Consider the following 17240-nt stretch of genomic DNA (forward strand, 5'->3'; position numbering starts at 1 on the left):
GAGAAAGAGGCGCACCGGGGCAGGCAGGGCCTCCCGGCGGTGTGGAGGGGTGGAGGGCCGAACAGTCCACACGGAGAGCCGGGTGGGTGGGTCAGAGGCTCCGGGATGGAGTCGGGATGGGGATGGGGAGGAGCGGCCGTCTTAGGCATCGGGTGAGGGGTGGTGGTAGGTGGACGCAGGAGGAGGACTAGGAAGTCAGCGCCCTGCTCCGGCGACAGGGGAACGGTCAGAGGAGATAAAGCAGAAGGGACTGAGTTGGGGGCCCGAGTGACCGTGGTGCTCAGGCAGCGGGTGCAGAAGAGGAGGCTTTTGGAACAAGCTTGGGATGACTGCTTGGGACTCTGGGGACACTTGGGCGAGGAGGCCAGAAAATGCTGGGTAGGCGGCCAGAAAGTTACCAGGGTCGAGGCTGGCCCGGAAAGAGAGTATGTTTGTGGATGAGTATACCTGTTGTTGGAGATGGGGGAGACCCAGGGCCAGCTTGTTTCTAGGGGATTCTCGGTCTTGGTGCAAAGAGGGAATTCTTTGAGGAATTGAGGGGTCCATGAAGCTGTGAACTGGGGAGAGATGGTAAAGGGGGTGGGGAGTTCTTGAGTAGTGAAGAGGGGTACGTGGGAAACTGGTGACATCTGGAAGGAGTTGCAGGATGATGGGTTTGCTCCTGAAATCCCGGGGACTGGGGGGGTCAGGTGGAGATGTTTGGCGGAAACTGGTGACTTCTGGAAGGAGTTGCAGGATGACGGGTTTGCTCCTGAAATCCCGGGGACCGGGGGGGTCAGGTGGAGATGTTTGGCGTACTAAATCTTTCAAGTACCAGATGACCCATTGTAGAAGCTCAGGGTTCCAAGTAAACATCACAGGATGTTTTTCCTCCCTAAGAGGAGAGATTGGATGTGTGTGTACGTATCTGTGTGTGCGTGTGCGTGTGTGTGCGCACGTGTGTGCACAGAATTTACAGTGAAACTGCTTTCCTGGAGGGAAGGCACGCGGGCAGCATAGGGCCAGAAGCCCCAGGAGTGGGAGATGGCCAAAGAGAGCAACTTGTGGGGTGCTCTCGGCAGCCAGGCAGGCGTGCACAGGGCTCTTTCCACTTTGTCAGCCAAGGCACTTTGACCATCCCCACCATGCTGGCTCCTTGGAGGTATTTAGGACATTTAGGGCACAGAGTGGAGTTTGGGTAACAGAGGGAGCCGAGACCCACATGGCATCCCAGCTGAACACCTCATCTGAAGAACATTATTTTGAGGCCTCACCCGCTCTGTTTCTTGACATCCAGTCTGATGTGAATTCAGCCAGGGTTCGGAGCTTTTTGTGGTGAGGAGGAAGACCTTTAGGATGCCAACAGGAGAACGTGGTACACTTTGGGTTTTAATCTTCAGTGCCCAGACTGACAGGCTTTTCCCACCTTCTGATTTGTTTTTCTGTTCCCAGATGAATCCTAGAATCTGTAGAAATCTGTGGTTTTGAAATGAAGGTCAGGCAGGGAAAGGAAGGGACCTTCAGAAGAGATCTGAGTGAGGTTTGAAGAGAGGCATTCCTTTCCCCTTCTTTGTTCTCCTCCCCTTGAAGCCTGCGAGGGAAAAGTCCAAGGTGCCGGAGATGCAGAGCCTGCCTGGCATCTGCGTTTCCTTCCTGCCCGACTTGTGCCGTGTGCGTGCATCCCTGGGCAGGGGCCAGGGGAGGAGCAGGGGCATCCGAGACACTTGGCTGTGGCTGCAGCGCTGCAGCCTCTGGAAAGGGTGCGAGTGAAGGTCACGTTAGAGTGAGCCCTGCTCCAGGCCCAGCCCGGCAGTTCCTCTGTGGCCCTGTCCTTTGGAATTGTACCCGATCGCTGCCGACGTGGTTTTGTTCCCGAGGAGCAAGGGGGCAGTGTCTGAGTGTGCAGCTGTCCTGCCAGCAGCCTCAGCGCATCCCGTCAGGAATTGGCCCATGTCACTCTCTTCTGGGTGAGACTTGGTTCCCACCCAGCGTCTGCAGGTTGCCCCTGTTGATTTTTCCAACACCACTTCTGACAGGATTCTATTTAATTTGATTTCTGCTAACTCTCGGGTGCGATTTTGACTGCTGTTCTTGAAGATAAAAGGCTTATTGTTTTCTAGGAAGTTTCTTCCGAGGGTGCGGAAATTCCGGCCTCCAAGTCGGGAGTATTTTTCTGCACCGCTGGCTTTGTCTAATGGGAGGGGAGCCTCGGTGGCCGCATCCAGTAAACTGGAGGATTCAGGTTATTGAGTGGCTCGGGAGGAAGGGAGTTGTTAGCAGGCAGTAAAGATTTGGAGCCCATTTTGTTTTTCCTGCTACTTTCATGCTTGGTGCCTTGCCTTTAATGTGATGTTTTCCTCAGACTCCTCTGTGTCCTTCTTGCTTCCTGGGGGACCTTTGTGGAACTAGAAAATAGCTGTTTACCAGCCTGGAGCAAGGAGCCTGAGTGGTGAACCCACTGCGTGCGGAAGGCACAGCAGCTCATGCTTCACTACACATGCCAGACACAAAAGGACTCAGAGGGCTCCAGCAAGGGTCTGGGGACCGAGCATCTAAGCTTGGGAACTGGCTTGACTTGTATGGGTAAAACCAAGAGTTTTTGTCTTAGCTCTCCCGCCTCACAGCTTTGAACTGGGAGTTGGCTGTTGGCCTGCATTTCAAATGCAAGGCACCCGGAGAAGTGCTGCCAGCCCTAGCACCTCTGTGGGGTTGTGACCCTGGTGAAGACTTTGCCGGCCGTGGCTTCTCCAGCAGGTCATTGGTGGCATCTCCAGCAATTGGTGGTCATTGAGTTGGAGAAGAGGAAAAGGCAATGATAAATTGGGATTCCTTTGGACAGCTCCTGGAGGTTAGGACATAAGTTGAATGCCCTCTTGGTGGCCTTGTGGTGGCAGCTTGGATTGTAATATCCGGCCCCGAGCAGAGGTGCCTGGTGTGTGTTCTTAGGGTGATTAAGGCTTCAAGGGGCTTGGTCCCTTCCTGGCCTTTCCCCGGAGGGCTGTTCTTGGGAGGTTGGATCCACAGCAATGTAAGTCCCCAGGGCCTCTTCTTTCGGTCTGAATCCTCGCTGTGGTAGGTCCTCCTGTGTTAACCTGTCTTGCTAGACTCACTGGCAGGTCCTGCTGGGGGATGACTCGTTGGCAAGTTTGGGTGAAGTTAATCATCCATGTGTCCAGCTCCATGTGAGGTGGAGGCCTGGGAAGTAGCTGGGGGAGGACAGGTTTGGACTGAATCGCAGGGTTCTCACTGGGAGGCTTCCGAGGCACAGAGGGTCCTGTCCTCAGAGCACTCAGAGGGCCATTCTGTGCGGGCGGGGTGGGGAGGTTTCCTCATGAGTTTAGTGTCTTACACAATAGAATGCTGACTGGGGGGGGGGGTCACCGAGTTTAGTGTCTTACACAATAGAATGCTGACTGGGGTGGGGTCACCGAGTTTAGTGTCTTACACAATAGAATGACTGGGGGTGGGGGGTCACCGCATCACCGAGTTTAGTGTCTTACACAATAGAATGCTGACTGTTTTAGGATGATGCTTTAAAGAGCCTCCAGCAGATTGCACAGCCTAAAGTTGATACTCTCTTTTTCCTTTCTTATAGTCGAGTAATCCTGCCTGTGTCCGTAGATGAGGTAAGTCCTCTTACTTTCTAGTCCATAGTTGTGTGTAACTGTTTGTGACCATTGGCTAAGTTGGGCTCTGAGTGGTCATCCTCTTTATGTAGTTTTCTTATTTGTTCTAACATAAAGATTTCAACGTGAATTTTCCTGGTGCCACTTTCAGTTGAAAAATGGCACTTAATTTTAATATCTGGGCAACTGTGTGCGACCTGCCCCAAGCTGTTGGTATGCTGGATGACTCTGAGTAGAGACTAAACCAGCCCCTTTTATCTGCTGGGGCTGTGCATGTTTGGGGACATGTTTTTTTGTTGTTGTTGTTGTTGTTTTTTTGAGACGGAGTCTCGCTCTGTCTCCCAGGCTGCAGTGCAGTGGTGTGATCTCGGCTCACTGCAACCTCTGCCTCCTGGGTTCAAGCAATTCTCCTGCCTCAGCCTCCCAAGTTGCTGGGATTACAGGTGTGTGCCGCCACACCCGGCTAATTTTTGTATTTTTAATAGAGATGGGCTTTCACCATGTTGGCCAGGCTGGTCTCGAACTCCCGACCTCAAGTGATCCGCCCGCCTCAGCCTCCCAAAGTGCTGGGATTCCAGGCGTGAGCCACCGCACCCAGGCGGGGACACATTATTGATGGGATCAAGTGTATGCATTTCTGGGACCTCCATGACTCAGCTGGCAAGTGTGTGTGGCTCTTTCTAGTTGTGCAGCAAACCAGCAGGGCAGGAAATCTCTTGAGGCCCTCCCTAGTCACGATGGGTGACTGCTGGAAAGACCAAGATACAGAACCCTCCTTTTACGAAGGGCAGGGAATAACAAATAGACTTGACTTGCCCTCTGTCCTTTTATAGTTCCTGGGTCTGACATCCTTGTATGTGGGGATCTGGCAGCAGGATTTGCTGTAAGAAGGTTCATAGGCCATGCTGACTCAGAGTCAGTCTCTTGGACAACAGAAAACTGTCACGGAACCTCCCTTGTCTCACTCTTTCCCTGAGCTGCTTCCACTCTCCTCTCCTGGCGCAGCCCACCCCACCCCAGCTTCCAGTTAAACTCGAGTTTGGGTGAGGTTCACCAGTCAGTATAGTGCCTCCAGTCACTGGGCTTCGTCTCTCTTTCCTGCAGTGTCAGCATGAAGCTCCTGTGATAACTTCCACTCTGTTCCAAATATGAACTGGACCTTTGAAAAATGAAATCAGGCCAACAGAGCCTGCAGCACATTTAGCTGAGACAGACATCCAGGCTTGTTGGCCCCCGAGAGGGGTGGGCAGACATTGGCCCTTTAGAGGATTGCCTCCACGGGTGGGCTACATATCCGATAAGAGCTGTGGGGATCCGGGGAGGGGCCAGAGGTGGGCCCTGACCATGATCTGGGGGTTCTGGGAAGGGCAGAAAAGAGAAACGAGACTGGGGAACCTGGGAATCTGGGAAAATGAGGGAATGACTGGGTAGGTGGCTCTGAGCCCTGTCGGCACTGGGGCCTGAGATCCAGGTGCCTGGGCTAATAGGTATTGGCTTGGAAAGGGTCTTGTTAACCCACCTGCTTTGGCCCTGCTGTCTTTATTTTTTTTATTTTATAGTATTTCTTTTAAATAGTGGAGATAGAGTCTCACTGTGTTGTCCAGGCTGGTCTTGCCTCAAGCAGTCCTCCTGCCTCAGCCTCCCAGAGTGCTGGGATTACAGACGTCAGCCACTTCACCCAGCCTGTGCTGTCTTTATTAAAAATAGCAAGCAATGATTTTCCAAACCAGAAGGCCAAGCAGGAAAGCCCAGCATTTCCCTCGCCCTCACACTCAGCTCTTGGGGAGGTGTCTAGTGACATCCTCTCTGCTGTACAGGATGATCCCACCCTGATCGTTAGGAACTCGGGATTTCCTCGGCGTGGTGATTGGGGTGAAATGGATCCTTTGATAGGGAGTTTCTTGATGGAACAAAGGGCTGCAGACCAAGGAGGGCCAGCCTGTCCTGGAGCCCCTGGGGCTGCTCTTGGAGTGAGGCTGAAGGGCCTGACACTGATGGCTGATGGTGGGGCCAAGACTGGAAGGAAAGGGGAACCTCCACCTTGACAGCATCCACAGCTGGCGGGTTTTCGCTTGTGATGGTTTTTCTGCAGCTCTGAGGAAGTGGTGGGGCAGAGTCGGGTAGTCAGAGCCTGAAGTCTGAGCAGAAGTTTGGGAAGTGAATGCTGATCAGGATTCAGCTGTCTGCCTGGCGGTGGTCAGCCCATTCTCAGCAGGAAACCATTGACGAGAAAGTACCACGTGGCCTGGGTAGGGTTGAAGCAGAACTTAGTTTCAGAGGATTAGAAAAATCTTGGAGGGGAAGGCTGAAGAAGAAACAAGTCATGATCAACCTTTTTTTTTTTGAGATGGAGTCTCGCTCTGTCGCCCAGGCTGGAGTGCAGTGGTGCGATCTCGGCTCACTGCAAGCTCCGCCTCCTGGGTTCACGCCATTCTCCTGCCTCAGCCTCCCAAGTAGCTGGGACTACAGGCACCGCCACCTTGCCCGGCTAGTTTTTTTTGTATTTTTAGTAGAGCTGGGGTTTCACCGTGTTAGCCAGGATGGTTTCAATCTCCTGACCTCGTGATCCACCCGCCTTGGCCTCCCAAAGTGCTGGGATTATAGGCGTGAGCCACCGCGCCTGGCCATGATCAACCTTCTCAGAGTCTTTGTCAATAACTCCATCCTGACTCACAATTCCTATGGGAACAGCTCAGCGCCATGTGGCTTGTGGATTCGCTTCCTAAATTGAAGGCCATGACTTGAGGCCCTTGCAGTTTTCTGATTTAGGCGGAAAAGTGAAGAACGAGAAAGAGAAGGTCATGCCTGTGTAATCATTCTGATGGCCTGCAGCAGTGTTTTGGGGGCAGAATTAGCTTCTGGGTGGCCAGAGCCTTTGGTCTAACACTGAGTGTCCAGGCATTGTGCAGCAGAGCGAGAATGCCCTGGCTGTGTGACGTGCGTGTGTCCACCAGTGCTTCCTGGCGCAGGTCGGCCGGCTGCTTTACTTCTTGTTTCCAGAGATTCGTGGCACCATTCTCCCTCTGGTAGCCAGCCTGACAGGGCCATGTTGGTGGGACCAGTGCTGCACTGTTGTTTATGACATGTTTCATATCGTATTTCAGGCCCACCCACTGGGCTCCCCCTCCCAGAGTGCCAAAGTGGTGGAGTCTCTGTTTTTCTTAGTTGAATGACTTAGTTCTTTGGGACAAGCGAACAAATCTCAAGAGCAAGGAACATCATCGTAGGTCTGAGGAGGCTGCAGCCCCAGTCTTCTTGGAGTTTTTTAAAATCTGATTTAATGATCTGACCCCCCCCACTCCTCCTATCTCCGCCCCATCTGAGTCTGGCTGCTTTCCCGGGGGGCAGAGCAGCTGTGCCAAAAGGAACTCTGTAACGTGAAAAGCGCCCTTCACTTGTGGCTTGTGCAGGCCAGTCTTCCTTACCCCTTTAGATTCACAAAACTGCCTTCACTTGTCTCATTGGGATTAAAGGATCAGAATATCAAGAGAGATTAAAGGGGGAAGATGCCAGCCAACAGGCTGATCCTCTTAGAACCTGCCCTCTGATTCCGGCAGCTGAAGAGAAACCAAGGCGATGAGTCTCTGCCTGGGGGCCCCCTTCCCAAGTGGCACCACTAGCCGGGAACCTCATCCCCTCCACCAGGCCCTCTCCCCAGCCTGTCCTTTAGAATTGCTGAGTCAGTGGTTAGATGTTCTTACGACTCTTCTCTGAAACGGAGTTTCTGCTCCTTCTTAGGCACCCTGGCTCAGCCAAGCCCTGACCCCCTTGACGGGTTTTCATGTGTACCTAGCTAGGTGGTGGACTTGGAAAGGCACAGGGACAGCTTGGGGCTCCAGGGGGCATTGAGGCAGCACTGATGCAGCTTAGGATTAGCAAGGTCGAGGTGACTGGCTTTCACCCAAATGTTCCTCTTTATGGATTTCACTGAGCCTTGGTTGCTTGCCCCTTTTCATGGCATTTTGTTCTGGAATTTTGCTTTGAAAGTTAGGGCTCTTTCAGCCTTTTGGTGAGCAGTGAATTGTCCTGGTCCCCTGCTTCACCTTCCAGATTTTGCCCAGAAATGTCCCTGCAGTGCTTAGGAAGCTGCCTGGTAGAGCAGGTTTCCAGGTTTGAGGCGAAGCAGCTCTGGAAGCTGCCTCTATTCCTTGCTGTTGCAGGCAGTGATTTAAGTGGCAGCTGCCTAGAGATACATCCTTTCTTTTTAATCTCAAAGAGAGAAAAACCCGGTGCCTGTAATCCCAGCTACTTGGGAGGCTGAGGCAGGAGAATCGCTTGAACCCTGGAGGTGGAGGTTGCCATGAGCCGAGATCGCACCACTGCACTCCAGCCTGGCGCCAGAGCAAGACTCTGTCTAAACAAAAAAAAGAGAGAAACACCCTGGCCTTCCCCCCAGGGGTACCAGGAGTTGGGGGAGAGGGCGTAGAGCTCGAGGAAACCCTTTGTCCCTCCCCGCACCCGCCCCCAGCATGTGGGGTAATCCCGTAGCTTTTTCCCTTTGTCTCACACTCCCTAAGCTGTCACGCCTGATAGGGCTGTGGTAGGAAAGACACATCTGTTGGTGTAGATATAACTTCCTGCGTCAAATGTTGCTGTTCATTTTCTTTTCACCTTGTTTTCTCCTCTGGACGGCTTCTCAGAGAAGAGGGCAGAAGGACTGAGTCCGGGCACTGCCTAGGTCCTTGGCCCTAACACAGCCATCCTGACAGGGTCAGAGGAGGCCAATCATGTTGACTGGTGACTTGATAGGGTGGCATGTGACCCAAATAAAGGAAAACTAGGCTTTTGCCGTGTAGTAAGTGCCAACACAGGGTGTACCCAGCTGGCACAGACTGTGGGGCAGGAATCTGTGATATCTAATGTGGGAAGGAGGAATACTTGCTTCAGCCCCACCAGGAATCTGGAAAGTGTCAAGAGGTTTCATTGCCTGAAAGAGCTACTTGCGGGGTGAGGAGAGGCCTGACACTGGAGAAGCAGCAAGTAGATGAGCCAGTTTTACCATCGAGGTTGTGGATTTCACAGAGCGCTGAGCACCTTTCTTTGACAAGAAATCATGTCTTAGGATCTATTTAAATGAGTGAGATAAAGTGATTTCTAGCAACCAACCCAGATCTTCCGGGGTCTTAATACCAGAAGCAAGTTCAGCACAAAAGCTCCTTTCGACTCTGTAATCTGTTTTCTGCATGGTGGTGTGAGGTTAAGTAGATTCACCTGCCTCTTTAAATCCTGACGGATTGACTGGGAACAGTGGCTCCTGCTTATAATGTCAGCACTTTGGGAGGCGAAGGTGGGAGGATGGCTTGAGACCAGGAGTTTGAGACCAGCCTGAGCAACATAGCAAGACCCTGTCTCTACCAAAAAAAAATAAATAAATAAAAATAAACCCTGATGGAGGATGTGAAAATGAGAAGGATGAAATAAACATGTCTGATGGGTCAGGAGGGGCCATGGCGCAGCACTCTCTGTTGCTTTGGCTGGATTTGGGCAAGTCCTGATGGGAAACTCCAGAGTGAGCTTCTGCATGAGGAGACCCCAGGGTGATCCAATTAGACACTTACTGGCAGCTGGATTATGTGTCACCATTGAGAAGAGTCTGTGTTGAGAATAACATCTGTCTCTGTTGCTTTAGTATCAAGTAGGGCAGCTGTATTCTGTGGCTGAGGCCAGTAAAAACGAAACGGGTGGTGGTGAAGGCGTGGAGGTCCTGGTGAACGAGCCCTATGAGAAGGACGGTGAGAAAGGCCAGTATACACACAAGATCTACCACCTGCAGAGGTACGCAGCGCGGGCAGCGGGCTGGATGCTGGCTTTCGTGTGTGTGTGTAAATGAGTGTTACTTCCTGTATTGTTTTATATAGATGGGCTTATACTAATTGTTGTAGCCTAACAACTAATGTTAGTAGTTATATACTGACTATATAAATGTTATACTCACATTTATATAGATGGGAATATACTATTCAGTTTTCTTTTGTTACTTATCATGGCTGCCTCTCTCGGCCTGTTCTGTCTGCCTCAGTCTCTGAAGTCCACATAGGATTCACAGTGTCGTAGGGTACAGATGTGCTGCAGGTTGTCTAACCCTCCTCTCCTGATGCGTATGTCAGTCATTTCCAGATGCCTACATAATCCAGTAAAACTCCTTCTGTGTATATCTTCTGATGTCCTTGTATATGCAGATCTTTAGCAAATATTCCTAAAACTGAATTCCTAGAGTTGCTGGGCTGGTAGGATTTTAAATTCTGATATTGTGAAATCGGTTACCAGAGAAATTTTGGTACCTCTCTTGGGATCAAAGGCATTAGTATTTTTAAATGAAGCTTGAACTGATTTGTGTACTGGAATCCATATCAAACTATACAAATTTGCTGAATCCCTAACCAAAAGAGTAATACTTCAGTAAACGATGAGCAGACCCAAAGGGCATTGATGATGTTAATCATACATCAGCTTGAATGGAAGTCAAACCAAGCTAGTTTTAGCAGCTATCCAGAACTGGAAAAGGTAAACCTGAGTCTTTTTAAAAATTGTGATAAAGTACACATAACATAAAATTCACCGTTGTGACCATTTTTAAGTATACAGTTCAGTGACATTAAGTCCATCCACACTGCTGTGAAACTGAAACCTGGATCTTAATTTCTAGTCTCTGAACTGAACTGAAATCAGTTGACTTTCATTTGGTCAAAGCCCCACTTCACTGTGGTCTGTCACTTTGATGGTGTCAGAGTACTAATGCCAGAGGGTCCAGGACCTCAGTGCCGGGGTGCGAGGAGAGCAGTGCTGTGCAGTGGGGAGGAACCTCGCCATCACTCAGTCTCCTTGCCAGCACACTTTTTCTCCATGTCTCCTATTGCTCCTCCTCTGGTGTTTGTATTTCTTAAAGAGAATTTTGAAGAGAGATGGTGAATTGGTATTTTAGGTAGAAGGGGCCAGTTGTTTCCTCAAGACTAAGTTGGTCCAACCAAAGTGACAGAGACGAGGTCTCTCCATATAAAAGGTAGGACCTGGCTGGGCGCTTTGGGGACTCACACTTGTAATCCCAGCACTTTGTGAGGCCAAGGCGGGCAGATCATTTGAGTTCAGGAGTTTGAGACCAGCCTGAGCAACATAGCGAGACCCCGTCTCTACAAAAAATAAACAAAATTAGCCAGGTGTGGTGGCGGGTGCCTGTAATCCCATCTACTCAGGAGGCTGAGGTGGGAGGATCACCTGAGCCCAGGAGGTCAAGGCCGCAGTGAGCCATGGTCACGCCACTGCACTCTAGCCTGGGCCACAGAGTGAAATCCTGCCTGTCTTCTGAAAAAAAAAGAAAGAAAAGGCCAGCAGTGACTGCTGCCACTACCTCTTCCCATGGTGACAAGAGAAACTTTACTGTATCAGCCATCTAGCTGCCCAAATCAGAAAAGAGAGCCCGCCCCCCCCACACACACACACACGCTCGTCCCTCGCATCACATCAAGTCCTGCTGACTCCATCTCCTTCGTGTCTCGAACATGTCCCTTCCTTGCCTTCTCTTGCCTGGATTACTACAGCAGCTTCTACTGAGTCTCCCTGCCTTCCAGTTCTCCGCACTGCTTCAAGTGTTCAGTCTGGATGGTCTGTCACTCCCAGCGCCACAACTACCGACGGCTTCCCTTTGCCCTCGCGATGAAGTCCGTGCTCTCTAACATAGCTTACAGGACCTTTTAGCCAGCCTGGGCAACATAGCAAGACCCTGTCTCTACCAGAAAATAGAAAAATGAGCCAGGCATAGTGGTGTCCACCTGTAGTCCCAGCTACTTGGGACACTGAAGTGGGAGGATCACCTGAGTCCAGGAAGTCAAGGCTGCCAGTGAGCCATGATCACACCACCGCACTCCAGCCTGGGCGACAGAGTGAGACCCTGTCTCAAAAAAAACAAAATTCTTTTAGGATCCAGCTTCAAGTGTCTCCTTGAACTCCCCACCTTGTACTGCACAGGTTACTTGAAACTTCTCCCTCTTTTCTACAGCTTTTCCCACCGCACCCCTTTCTGTCTCTTACCTTAGCCCCACTCTCTGTTCCATGCATTGGTTCATCCGGACTTTCCCTGCAGAGCCTGCCCGGTGCACTGCGTGTCCCTCCTTGTGTTCTCACAGCACTCCGCCGCCCAGGGCCCTGTGCCCACCCCATTACGGCATGGACTTACCGTGTTGTGCTTGGCCTTGTCTAGTTACACGCCCCAGTAGACCAGAAACTCCTTGAGGGTGGGAGCCACATCTGTTTGTTTCTCTGTGTGTTCCCATGCCTAGACCTAGAAATACTGGCCTGAATTGGGATGGCAGTGAGTTCGTGAATCACAGAGGTCGCCCCAAGTGCTCCAGGTTAGCTGTTTGCTCTAGTTCACTCTGTCTTAGGCCTGAGGCACTAAAGCTGATGAGGTTGCCAGAGCTTGCCAAAGACTGGATAGATTATCCGTTAGAAGCCAAGGACGGCCGGGCACGGTGACTCACGCCTGTAATCCCAGCACTGTAGGAGGCTGAGGCGGGCAGACTGCCTGAGGTCAGGAGTTCGAGACCAGCCTGTCTAACATGACAAAACCCCGTCTCTACTAAAAATACAAAAATTAGCTGGGCGTGGTGGCACATGCCTGCAGTCCCAGCTACTTAGGAGACTGAGGCAGGAGAATTGCTGGAACCTAGGAGGCAGAGATTACAATGAGCTGAGCGTGCGCCACTGCCCTCCATATTGGCGATAGAGCGAGACTGTGTCTCAAAAAAAAAAAAAAAAAGGCAAAGGAATATATATACCATTTTCATTTTAATTTGAAAATTTTTTTCTAGGCCAGGGCAGTGGCTCCCGCCTGTAAGCCCAGCACTTTGGGAGGCCGAAGCAGGCAGATCACAAGGTCAGGAGATTGAGACCATCCTGGCTAACATGGTGAAAAATTAGCCGGGTATGGTGGCAGGTGCCTGTAGTCCCTGTTACTCGGGAGGCTGAGGCAGGAGAATCGCTTGAACCCAGGGGGCAGAGCTTGCAGTGAGCTGAGATCGCACCACTGCACTCCAGCCTGGGCGACAGAGCGAGACTCTGTCTCAAAAAAAAAAAAAAAAAATTCTAAATGTTTTCCTAGTACGTCAAATCACACACCCACCAGAAAAAAAAGGGAGGGAAGGGCAGGGCGGGGCTTATACTGTACATGTTGTTCTGTAACCTGAGATAAGAATTGAGTAGAAGAGGCTGGGCATGGTGGCTCACGCCTGTAATCCCAGCATGTTGGGAGGCTGGAGTGGGTGGATCACAAGGTCAGGAGTTCAAGACCAGCCTGGCCAACATGGTGGAACCCTTTCTCTACTAAAGATACAGAAATTAGCTGGGCATAGTGGCACGTGCCTGTAATCCCAGCAACTCAGGAGGCTGAGGCAGGAGAATCGCTTGAATCCGGGAGGCAGAGCTTGCAGTGAGCCAAGATTGCACCACTGCACCCCAGGCTGGGCGACGGAAGGGGACTCTGTATCAAACAAAAAAAAAAAAAGAAGAAGAAGAAAAAAAAAGAATTGAGTGGAAGAAAATATTTTGTCCTGGGAGACAAATGGGTCTGAGGCCCTCCTGGCCTCTCAGAGCTGATGAAAGCAGATCAGATAATCCTGGATCCTATACCCAAGTTAGTCAGCCAGTCACCCTGGCCCGTAAACCCAGACTGGTTCATGCTTGGACGCATCTCCTTTGTATGTTTTTCGCGCACCTTGTAGTATAATGCCCTGGGCCCAGCGACCTCTGGAAAAATGTGTAGTGTTGACGGAATGGGTGATAAGCCACAGTAGGTAGCCTGGGGTCTCCTGTGCGGTTCTGTTTCTGGTGGCTGATGGGGCACGTTGTGGGTACGTGTTAGGAGCCAGCCAAGGTGGGGTGTCAGGCTCTGACAGGTAACTTCTCACTCCTACCAGTAACCTGCTCATCTCATGGAAACTTGCTTGTCAACTCCCCATGAGGAAGCTGGATCTGAAAAGCCTCTTGTCTCCTTTCTCTCTTCCATCTCTATTTATAATCCTTTTTTTCCCCACTATAGCAAAGTACCCACGTTTGTTCGAATGCTGGCCCCAGAGGGAGCCCTGAATATACACGAGAAAGCGTGGAATGCCTACCCTTATTGCAGAACCGGTGAGTGCAGATGTGGCCACGTCGGCCAGACGGGGGAGCAGCAGGGCTCTGTGTCCCACCTGTATGTTCCAGATGAGGTCAGGGAAAGGGTCAGGCTGGGGCCCCTTCAGGCTTTGGTGGGTAGCAGTGCTGTGTCCAGCACAACGTGGTGGACAGCCGGGTGGGAAGCAGCAGTCGTCATGGCCTGAGAGCATACAGTCAATCTCTCACTTGGGGATGCTGTAATAATTTTGATTGTTGTTATTCATTATAAGATTTTAGTATATTTTTCTAGTCATTTTTGTTTTTATTTATTTGTTCATTTTTTTTGGAGATGAAGTCTCACTCTGTTGCCCAGGCTGGAGTGCAGTGGCATGATCTCGGCTCACTGCAACCTCTGGCTCCTGGGTTCAAGCATTTCTGCTGCCTCAGCCTCCCAAGTAGCTGGGATTACAGGCGCATGCCACCACACCTGGCTAATTTTTTTGTATTTTAGTAGAGATGGAGCCTAGGTTGGTCTTGAACTCCTGACCTCAGGTGATCCGCCCACCTTGCCCTCCCAAAGTGCTGGGATTACAGATGTGAGCCACTGCACCCGACCCAGACACATTTTCTAGACAAATTTTAGATCATTACTAAATTTTTTTTTTTTTTTTTGAGGTGGAGCCTGGCTCTGTCACACAGGCTGAAGAGCAATGGCACAATCTCAGCTCACCGCAGCCTCCTCCACCTCCCGGGTTCAAGCGATTCTCGTGCCTCAGCCATACAAGTAGCTGGGATTACAGGCGCCCGCCACCATGCCCAGCTAATTTTTGTATTTTTAGTAGAGATGGGTTTTCACCGTGTTGGCCAGGCTGGTCTCGAACTCCTGACTTCAAGTGATCCACCCGCCTCAGCCTCCCAAAGTGCTGGGATTACTAATATGATTACTAATTTTTTAATTGCTTTTTTTGTCTCACTCTGTTGTCCAGGCTGGTGTCCAGTGGCGCAACCACAGCTCACTGCAGCCTTAACCTCCCAGGCTCAAGTGATCCTTCTGCCTCAACCTCCCAAATAGCTGGGACTATGGGCGTGTACCATCATGTCTGGCTAGTTTTTTTGTTTGTTTGTTTGTAGAGATGGGATCTCACCATGTTGCCCAGGCTGGTCTTAAATTCCTGGGCTCAAGCGATCCTCCCACCTTGGCCTCCCAAAGTGTGGCATTACAGACATGAGCCACCGTGCCTGACCTAAGTTTCTCATTTTTCTTCAGTGAATAGAGAACATTTTCCCCGTCACTAAAGTGTCTGGTATTTGTTGGTTTTTTTTTTTATATTTTTTATTTATAATAACTGCATAGTATTCCATCATATGAATGAACTGTGGCTTCTGCTGAAACAGCATGTTCTGTAGTTGAGGATAGGGTGGAATTATTTTCTTAATCTTGACCAGTCTCCTGCATAGAGTTTCTGGAAAGGAAAGATTTGAACCTCCACAGAGAACTTTCTGTTCTAGTCCAGACATTCTTGGATTTATTTGGATGATTCAGATTCTTAGCTTTCCAAGATTCCTAGGTTTCCAGGGCCAACTAGGACTAGACCTGTTGGGAGGGCTTAGGCCTCAACAGACTCAGACTACTTGGGAGTCTGAGGCAGGAGAATCACTTGAACCCGGGAGGCAGCTTAGGCTGGTACTGATTTATAACCCTGGGGAGTCCCGAGAGGTCCTCTGGCACTTGTCTGTGAGGTGGGTGACCTTTTCTCCCGCCAGCCTCCATGTGTGGGTACAGACAGTATTGGGCCGCGGTGTCCTCCCTGCAGCCTCTGCTGACCTGTCGTCCTTCACTTGCTTTCTTTGTTGGCACCTGGCACTCCCTACAGTCTGATGAGTCTGTGATCCTTATGTGATGCACGTCACCCTTATCCTGTGGACTTTGGGAATGACTGCAATCCGGAACACGGGGTCATTGCTCTTTCCAACCCTCGGTGGCCCCACACAGGTTTAAGGACCTTGTATCAGGAGATGCGCGGTCATTGGTCGGGTCTGGGATGTGTAACCCTTAGAGTTTTCTTGCTGTAGCTGAAATGCAGCCCTCCCCACTCCCTAAGCACTGGGCCGGAAGTTAGATTCTTGGAAATGAGGCACGCACACATGTTCTTAAAAGACAGGGCCAGGTGCGGTGGCTCACGTCTGTAATCCTAGCACTTTGGGAGGCTGAGGTGGGCAGATCACTTGAGGTCAGGAGTTCAAGACCGGCGTGGCTAACCTGGTGAAACCCCGTTTCTACTAAAAATACAAAAATTATCTGGGCATGGTGATGTGTGCCTGTAATCCCAGCTACTCGGGAGTCTGAGGCAGGAGAATCACTTGAACCCGGGAGGCAGAGGTTACAGCGAGCCGAGATTGTGCCATTCCACACCAGCTTGGGCAACAAGAGCAAAACTGTCTTAAAAAAAAAAAAGTATGCAGTGTGGCTGGGTGTGTCTGGTCTAGGGCCAAAGGTGGATTTTCTTAGTGTCTGAGAGAGTCGCAGTGAGCATGCGTTGTAAGAACCTTAGCCAACTTGGCATAAACGAGGCAAACGGATAGTGTGGACATCTCCCTGCCTGGGGCAGGGTTCTGGGTACACAGCTTGTGCCAACTGAGAGATGCCCCTGTTCTCTGTGTAATTGTGGGGAGAGTGTTGCAGCTGACATGGGCATTTTTCTGCACATTAAATGTTAGTTCATATATTGATCCTTGGCCAAAAGAAAAAGAAAAACATAATTTCTGTATCAGTACCCTGCGCGTACCGATTGCGCCACTGGAGCTCCTCTGGAAAAATATAATTTCTAACTATTTCATGGAGACAGGGAGTAGGGGAAGGAAGGTTGGTTTCCTCAGTGGGTACTGGCCTCCTGTTCAGGATACACCTTCACACAGAATGGACATGTTGGATCTTAGATCTGTTTAGTTAGACACTTGCTCTTTTAAAACAAGAGGTAGAAATAGGCAAGGAAGGCTACCTTCCAGTTACCTTGGGGCTGATGGGAGAGAGGTTATTAGTTCCGACATCTTAGCTTGGCCTCAGTAGATCCAAGTTTGAAGGAAGGTAGATGGAGGAGCATGAAGTAAAATGCCCCATGGCTTTTGGAAGGCCCTTCCTTACTCTGAGTGGAATGCAGACAGATTGGGACGCTCTGGTAATGATCAGCTCTTGCTGTTCGTAGCTTGTTTCCCTCTCTCTTTTTCCGTTGAAGCTGATGGGTTGGAAGTGAGGAGAGGGTAAGATAGGAGTTGGTCTGTGAATAATTGAAAGTGGGAAAAGGAAGAGAAAGTTTGTTTCTCCTTCCATCCCTTCCTGGAACCATAGCCCTCGGCTGGATGCAGTATCGCTAAGCCATGCTTTTATTTATTTATTTTAAACTTTTTTATTTTTTTATTTTATTTTTTTATTTTTTTATTTTTTGAGACGGAGTCTCGCTCTGTCCCCCAGGCTGGAGTGCAGTGGCCGGATCTCAGCTCACTGCAAGCTCCGCCTCCCGGGTTCACGCCATTCTCCGGCCTCAGCCTCCC

At 50.6% G+C, this 17240-nt stretch overlaps 1 protein-coding gene across 1 annotated transcript in view; it reads left to right on the plus strand.

Moving 5' to 3' along the window:
• Positions 1 to 2279: 2279 nt before the first annotated feature.
• PITPNA (phosphatidylinositol transfer protein, alpha) overlaps positions 2280 to 17240 on the plus strand; it is a gene marked incomplete at its 3' end in the record, with an annotated part of 31739 nt that continues 16778 nt past the window's right edge. Inside the window, exons 1-4 of the mRNA XM_011987288.1 lie at positions 2280 to 2562; positions 3575 to 3605; positions 9235 to 9380; positions 13636 to 13727. Coding sequence (XP_011842678.1) covers positions 2477 to 2562; positions 3575 to 3605; positions 9235 to 9380; positions 13636 to 13727 — 355 coding nt within the window. The remainder of the gene's footprint in view (positions 2563 to 3574; positions 3606 to 9234; positions 9381 to 13635; positions 13728 to 17240) is intronic.

This window comes from Mandrillus leucophaeus, unplaced genomic scaffold (genome assembly GCF_000951045.1).
Source record: "Mandrillus leucophaeus isolate KB7577 unplaced genomic scaffold, Mleu.le_1.0 Scaffold306, whole genome shotgun sequence".
In the NCBI taxonomy this organism is placed as follows: domain Eukaryota; kingdom Metazoa; phylum Chordata; class Mammalia; order Primates; family Cercopithecidae; genus Mandrillus; species Mandrillus leucophaeus.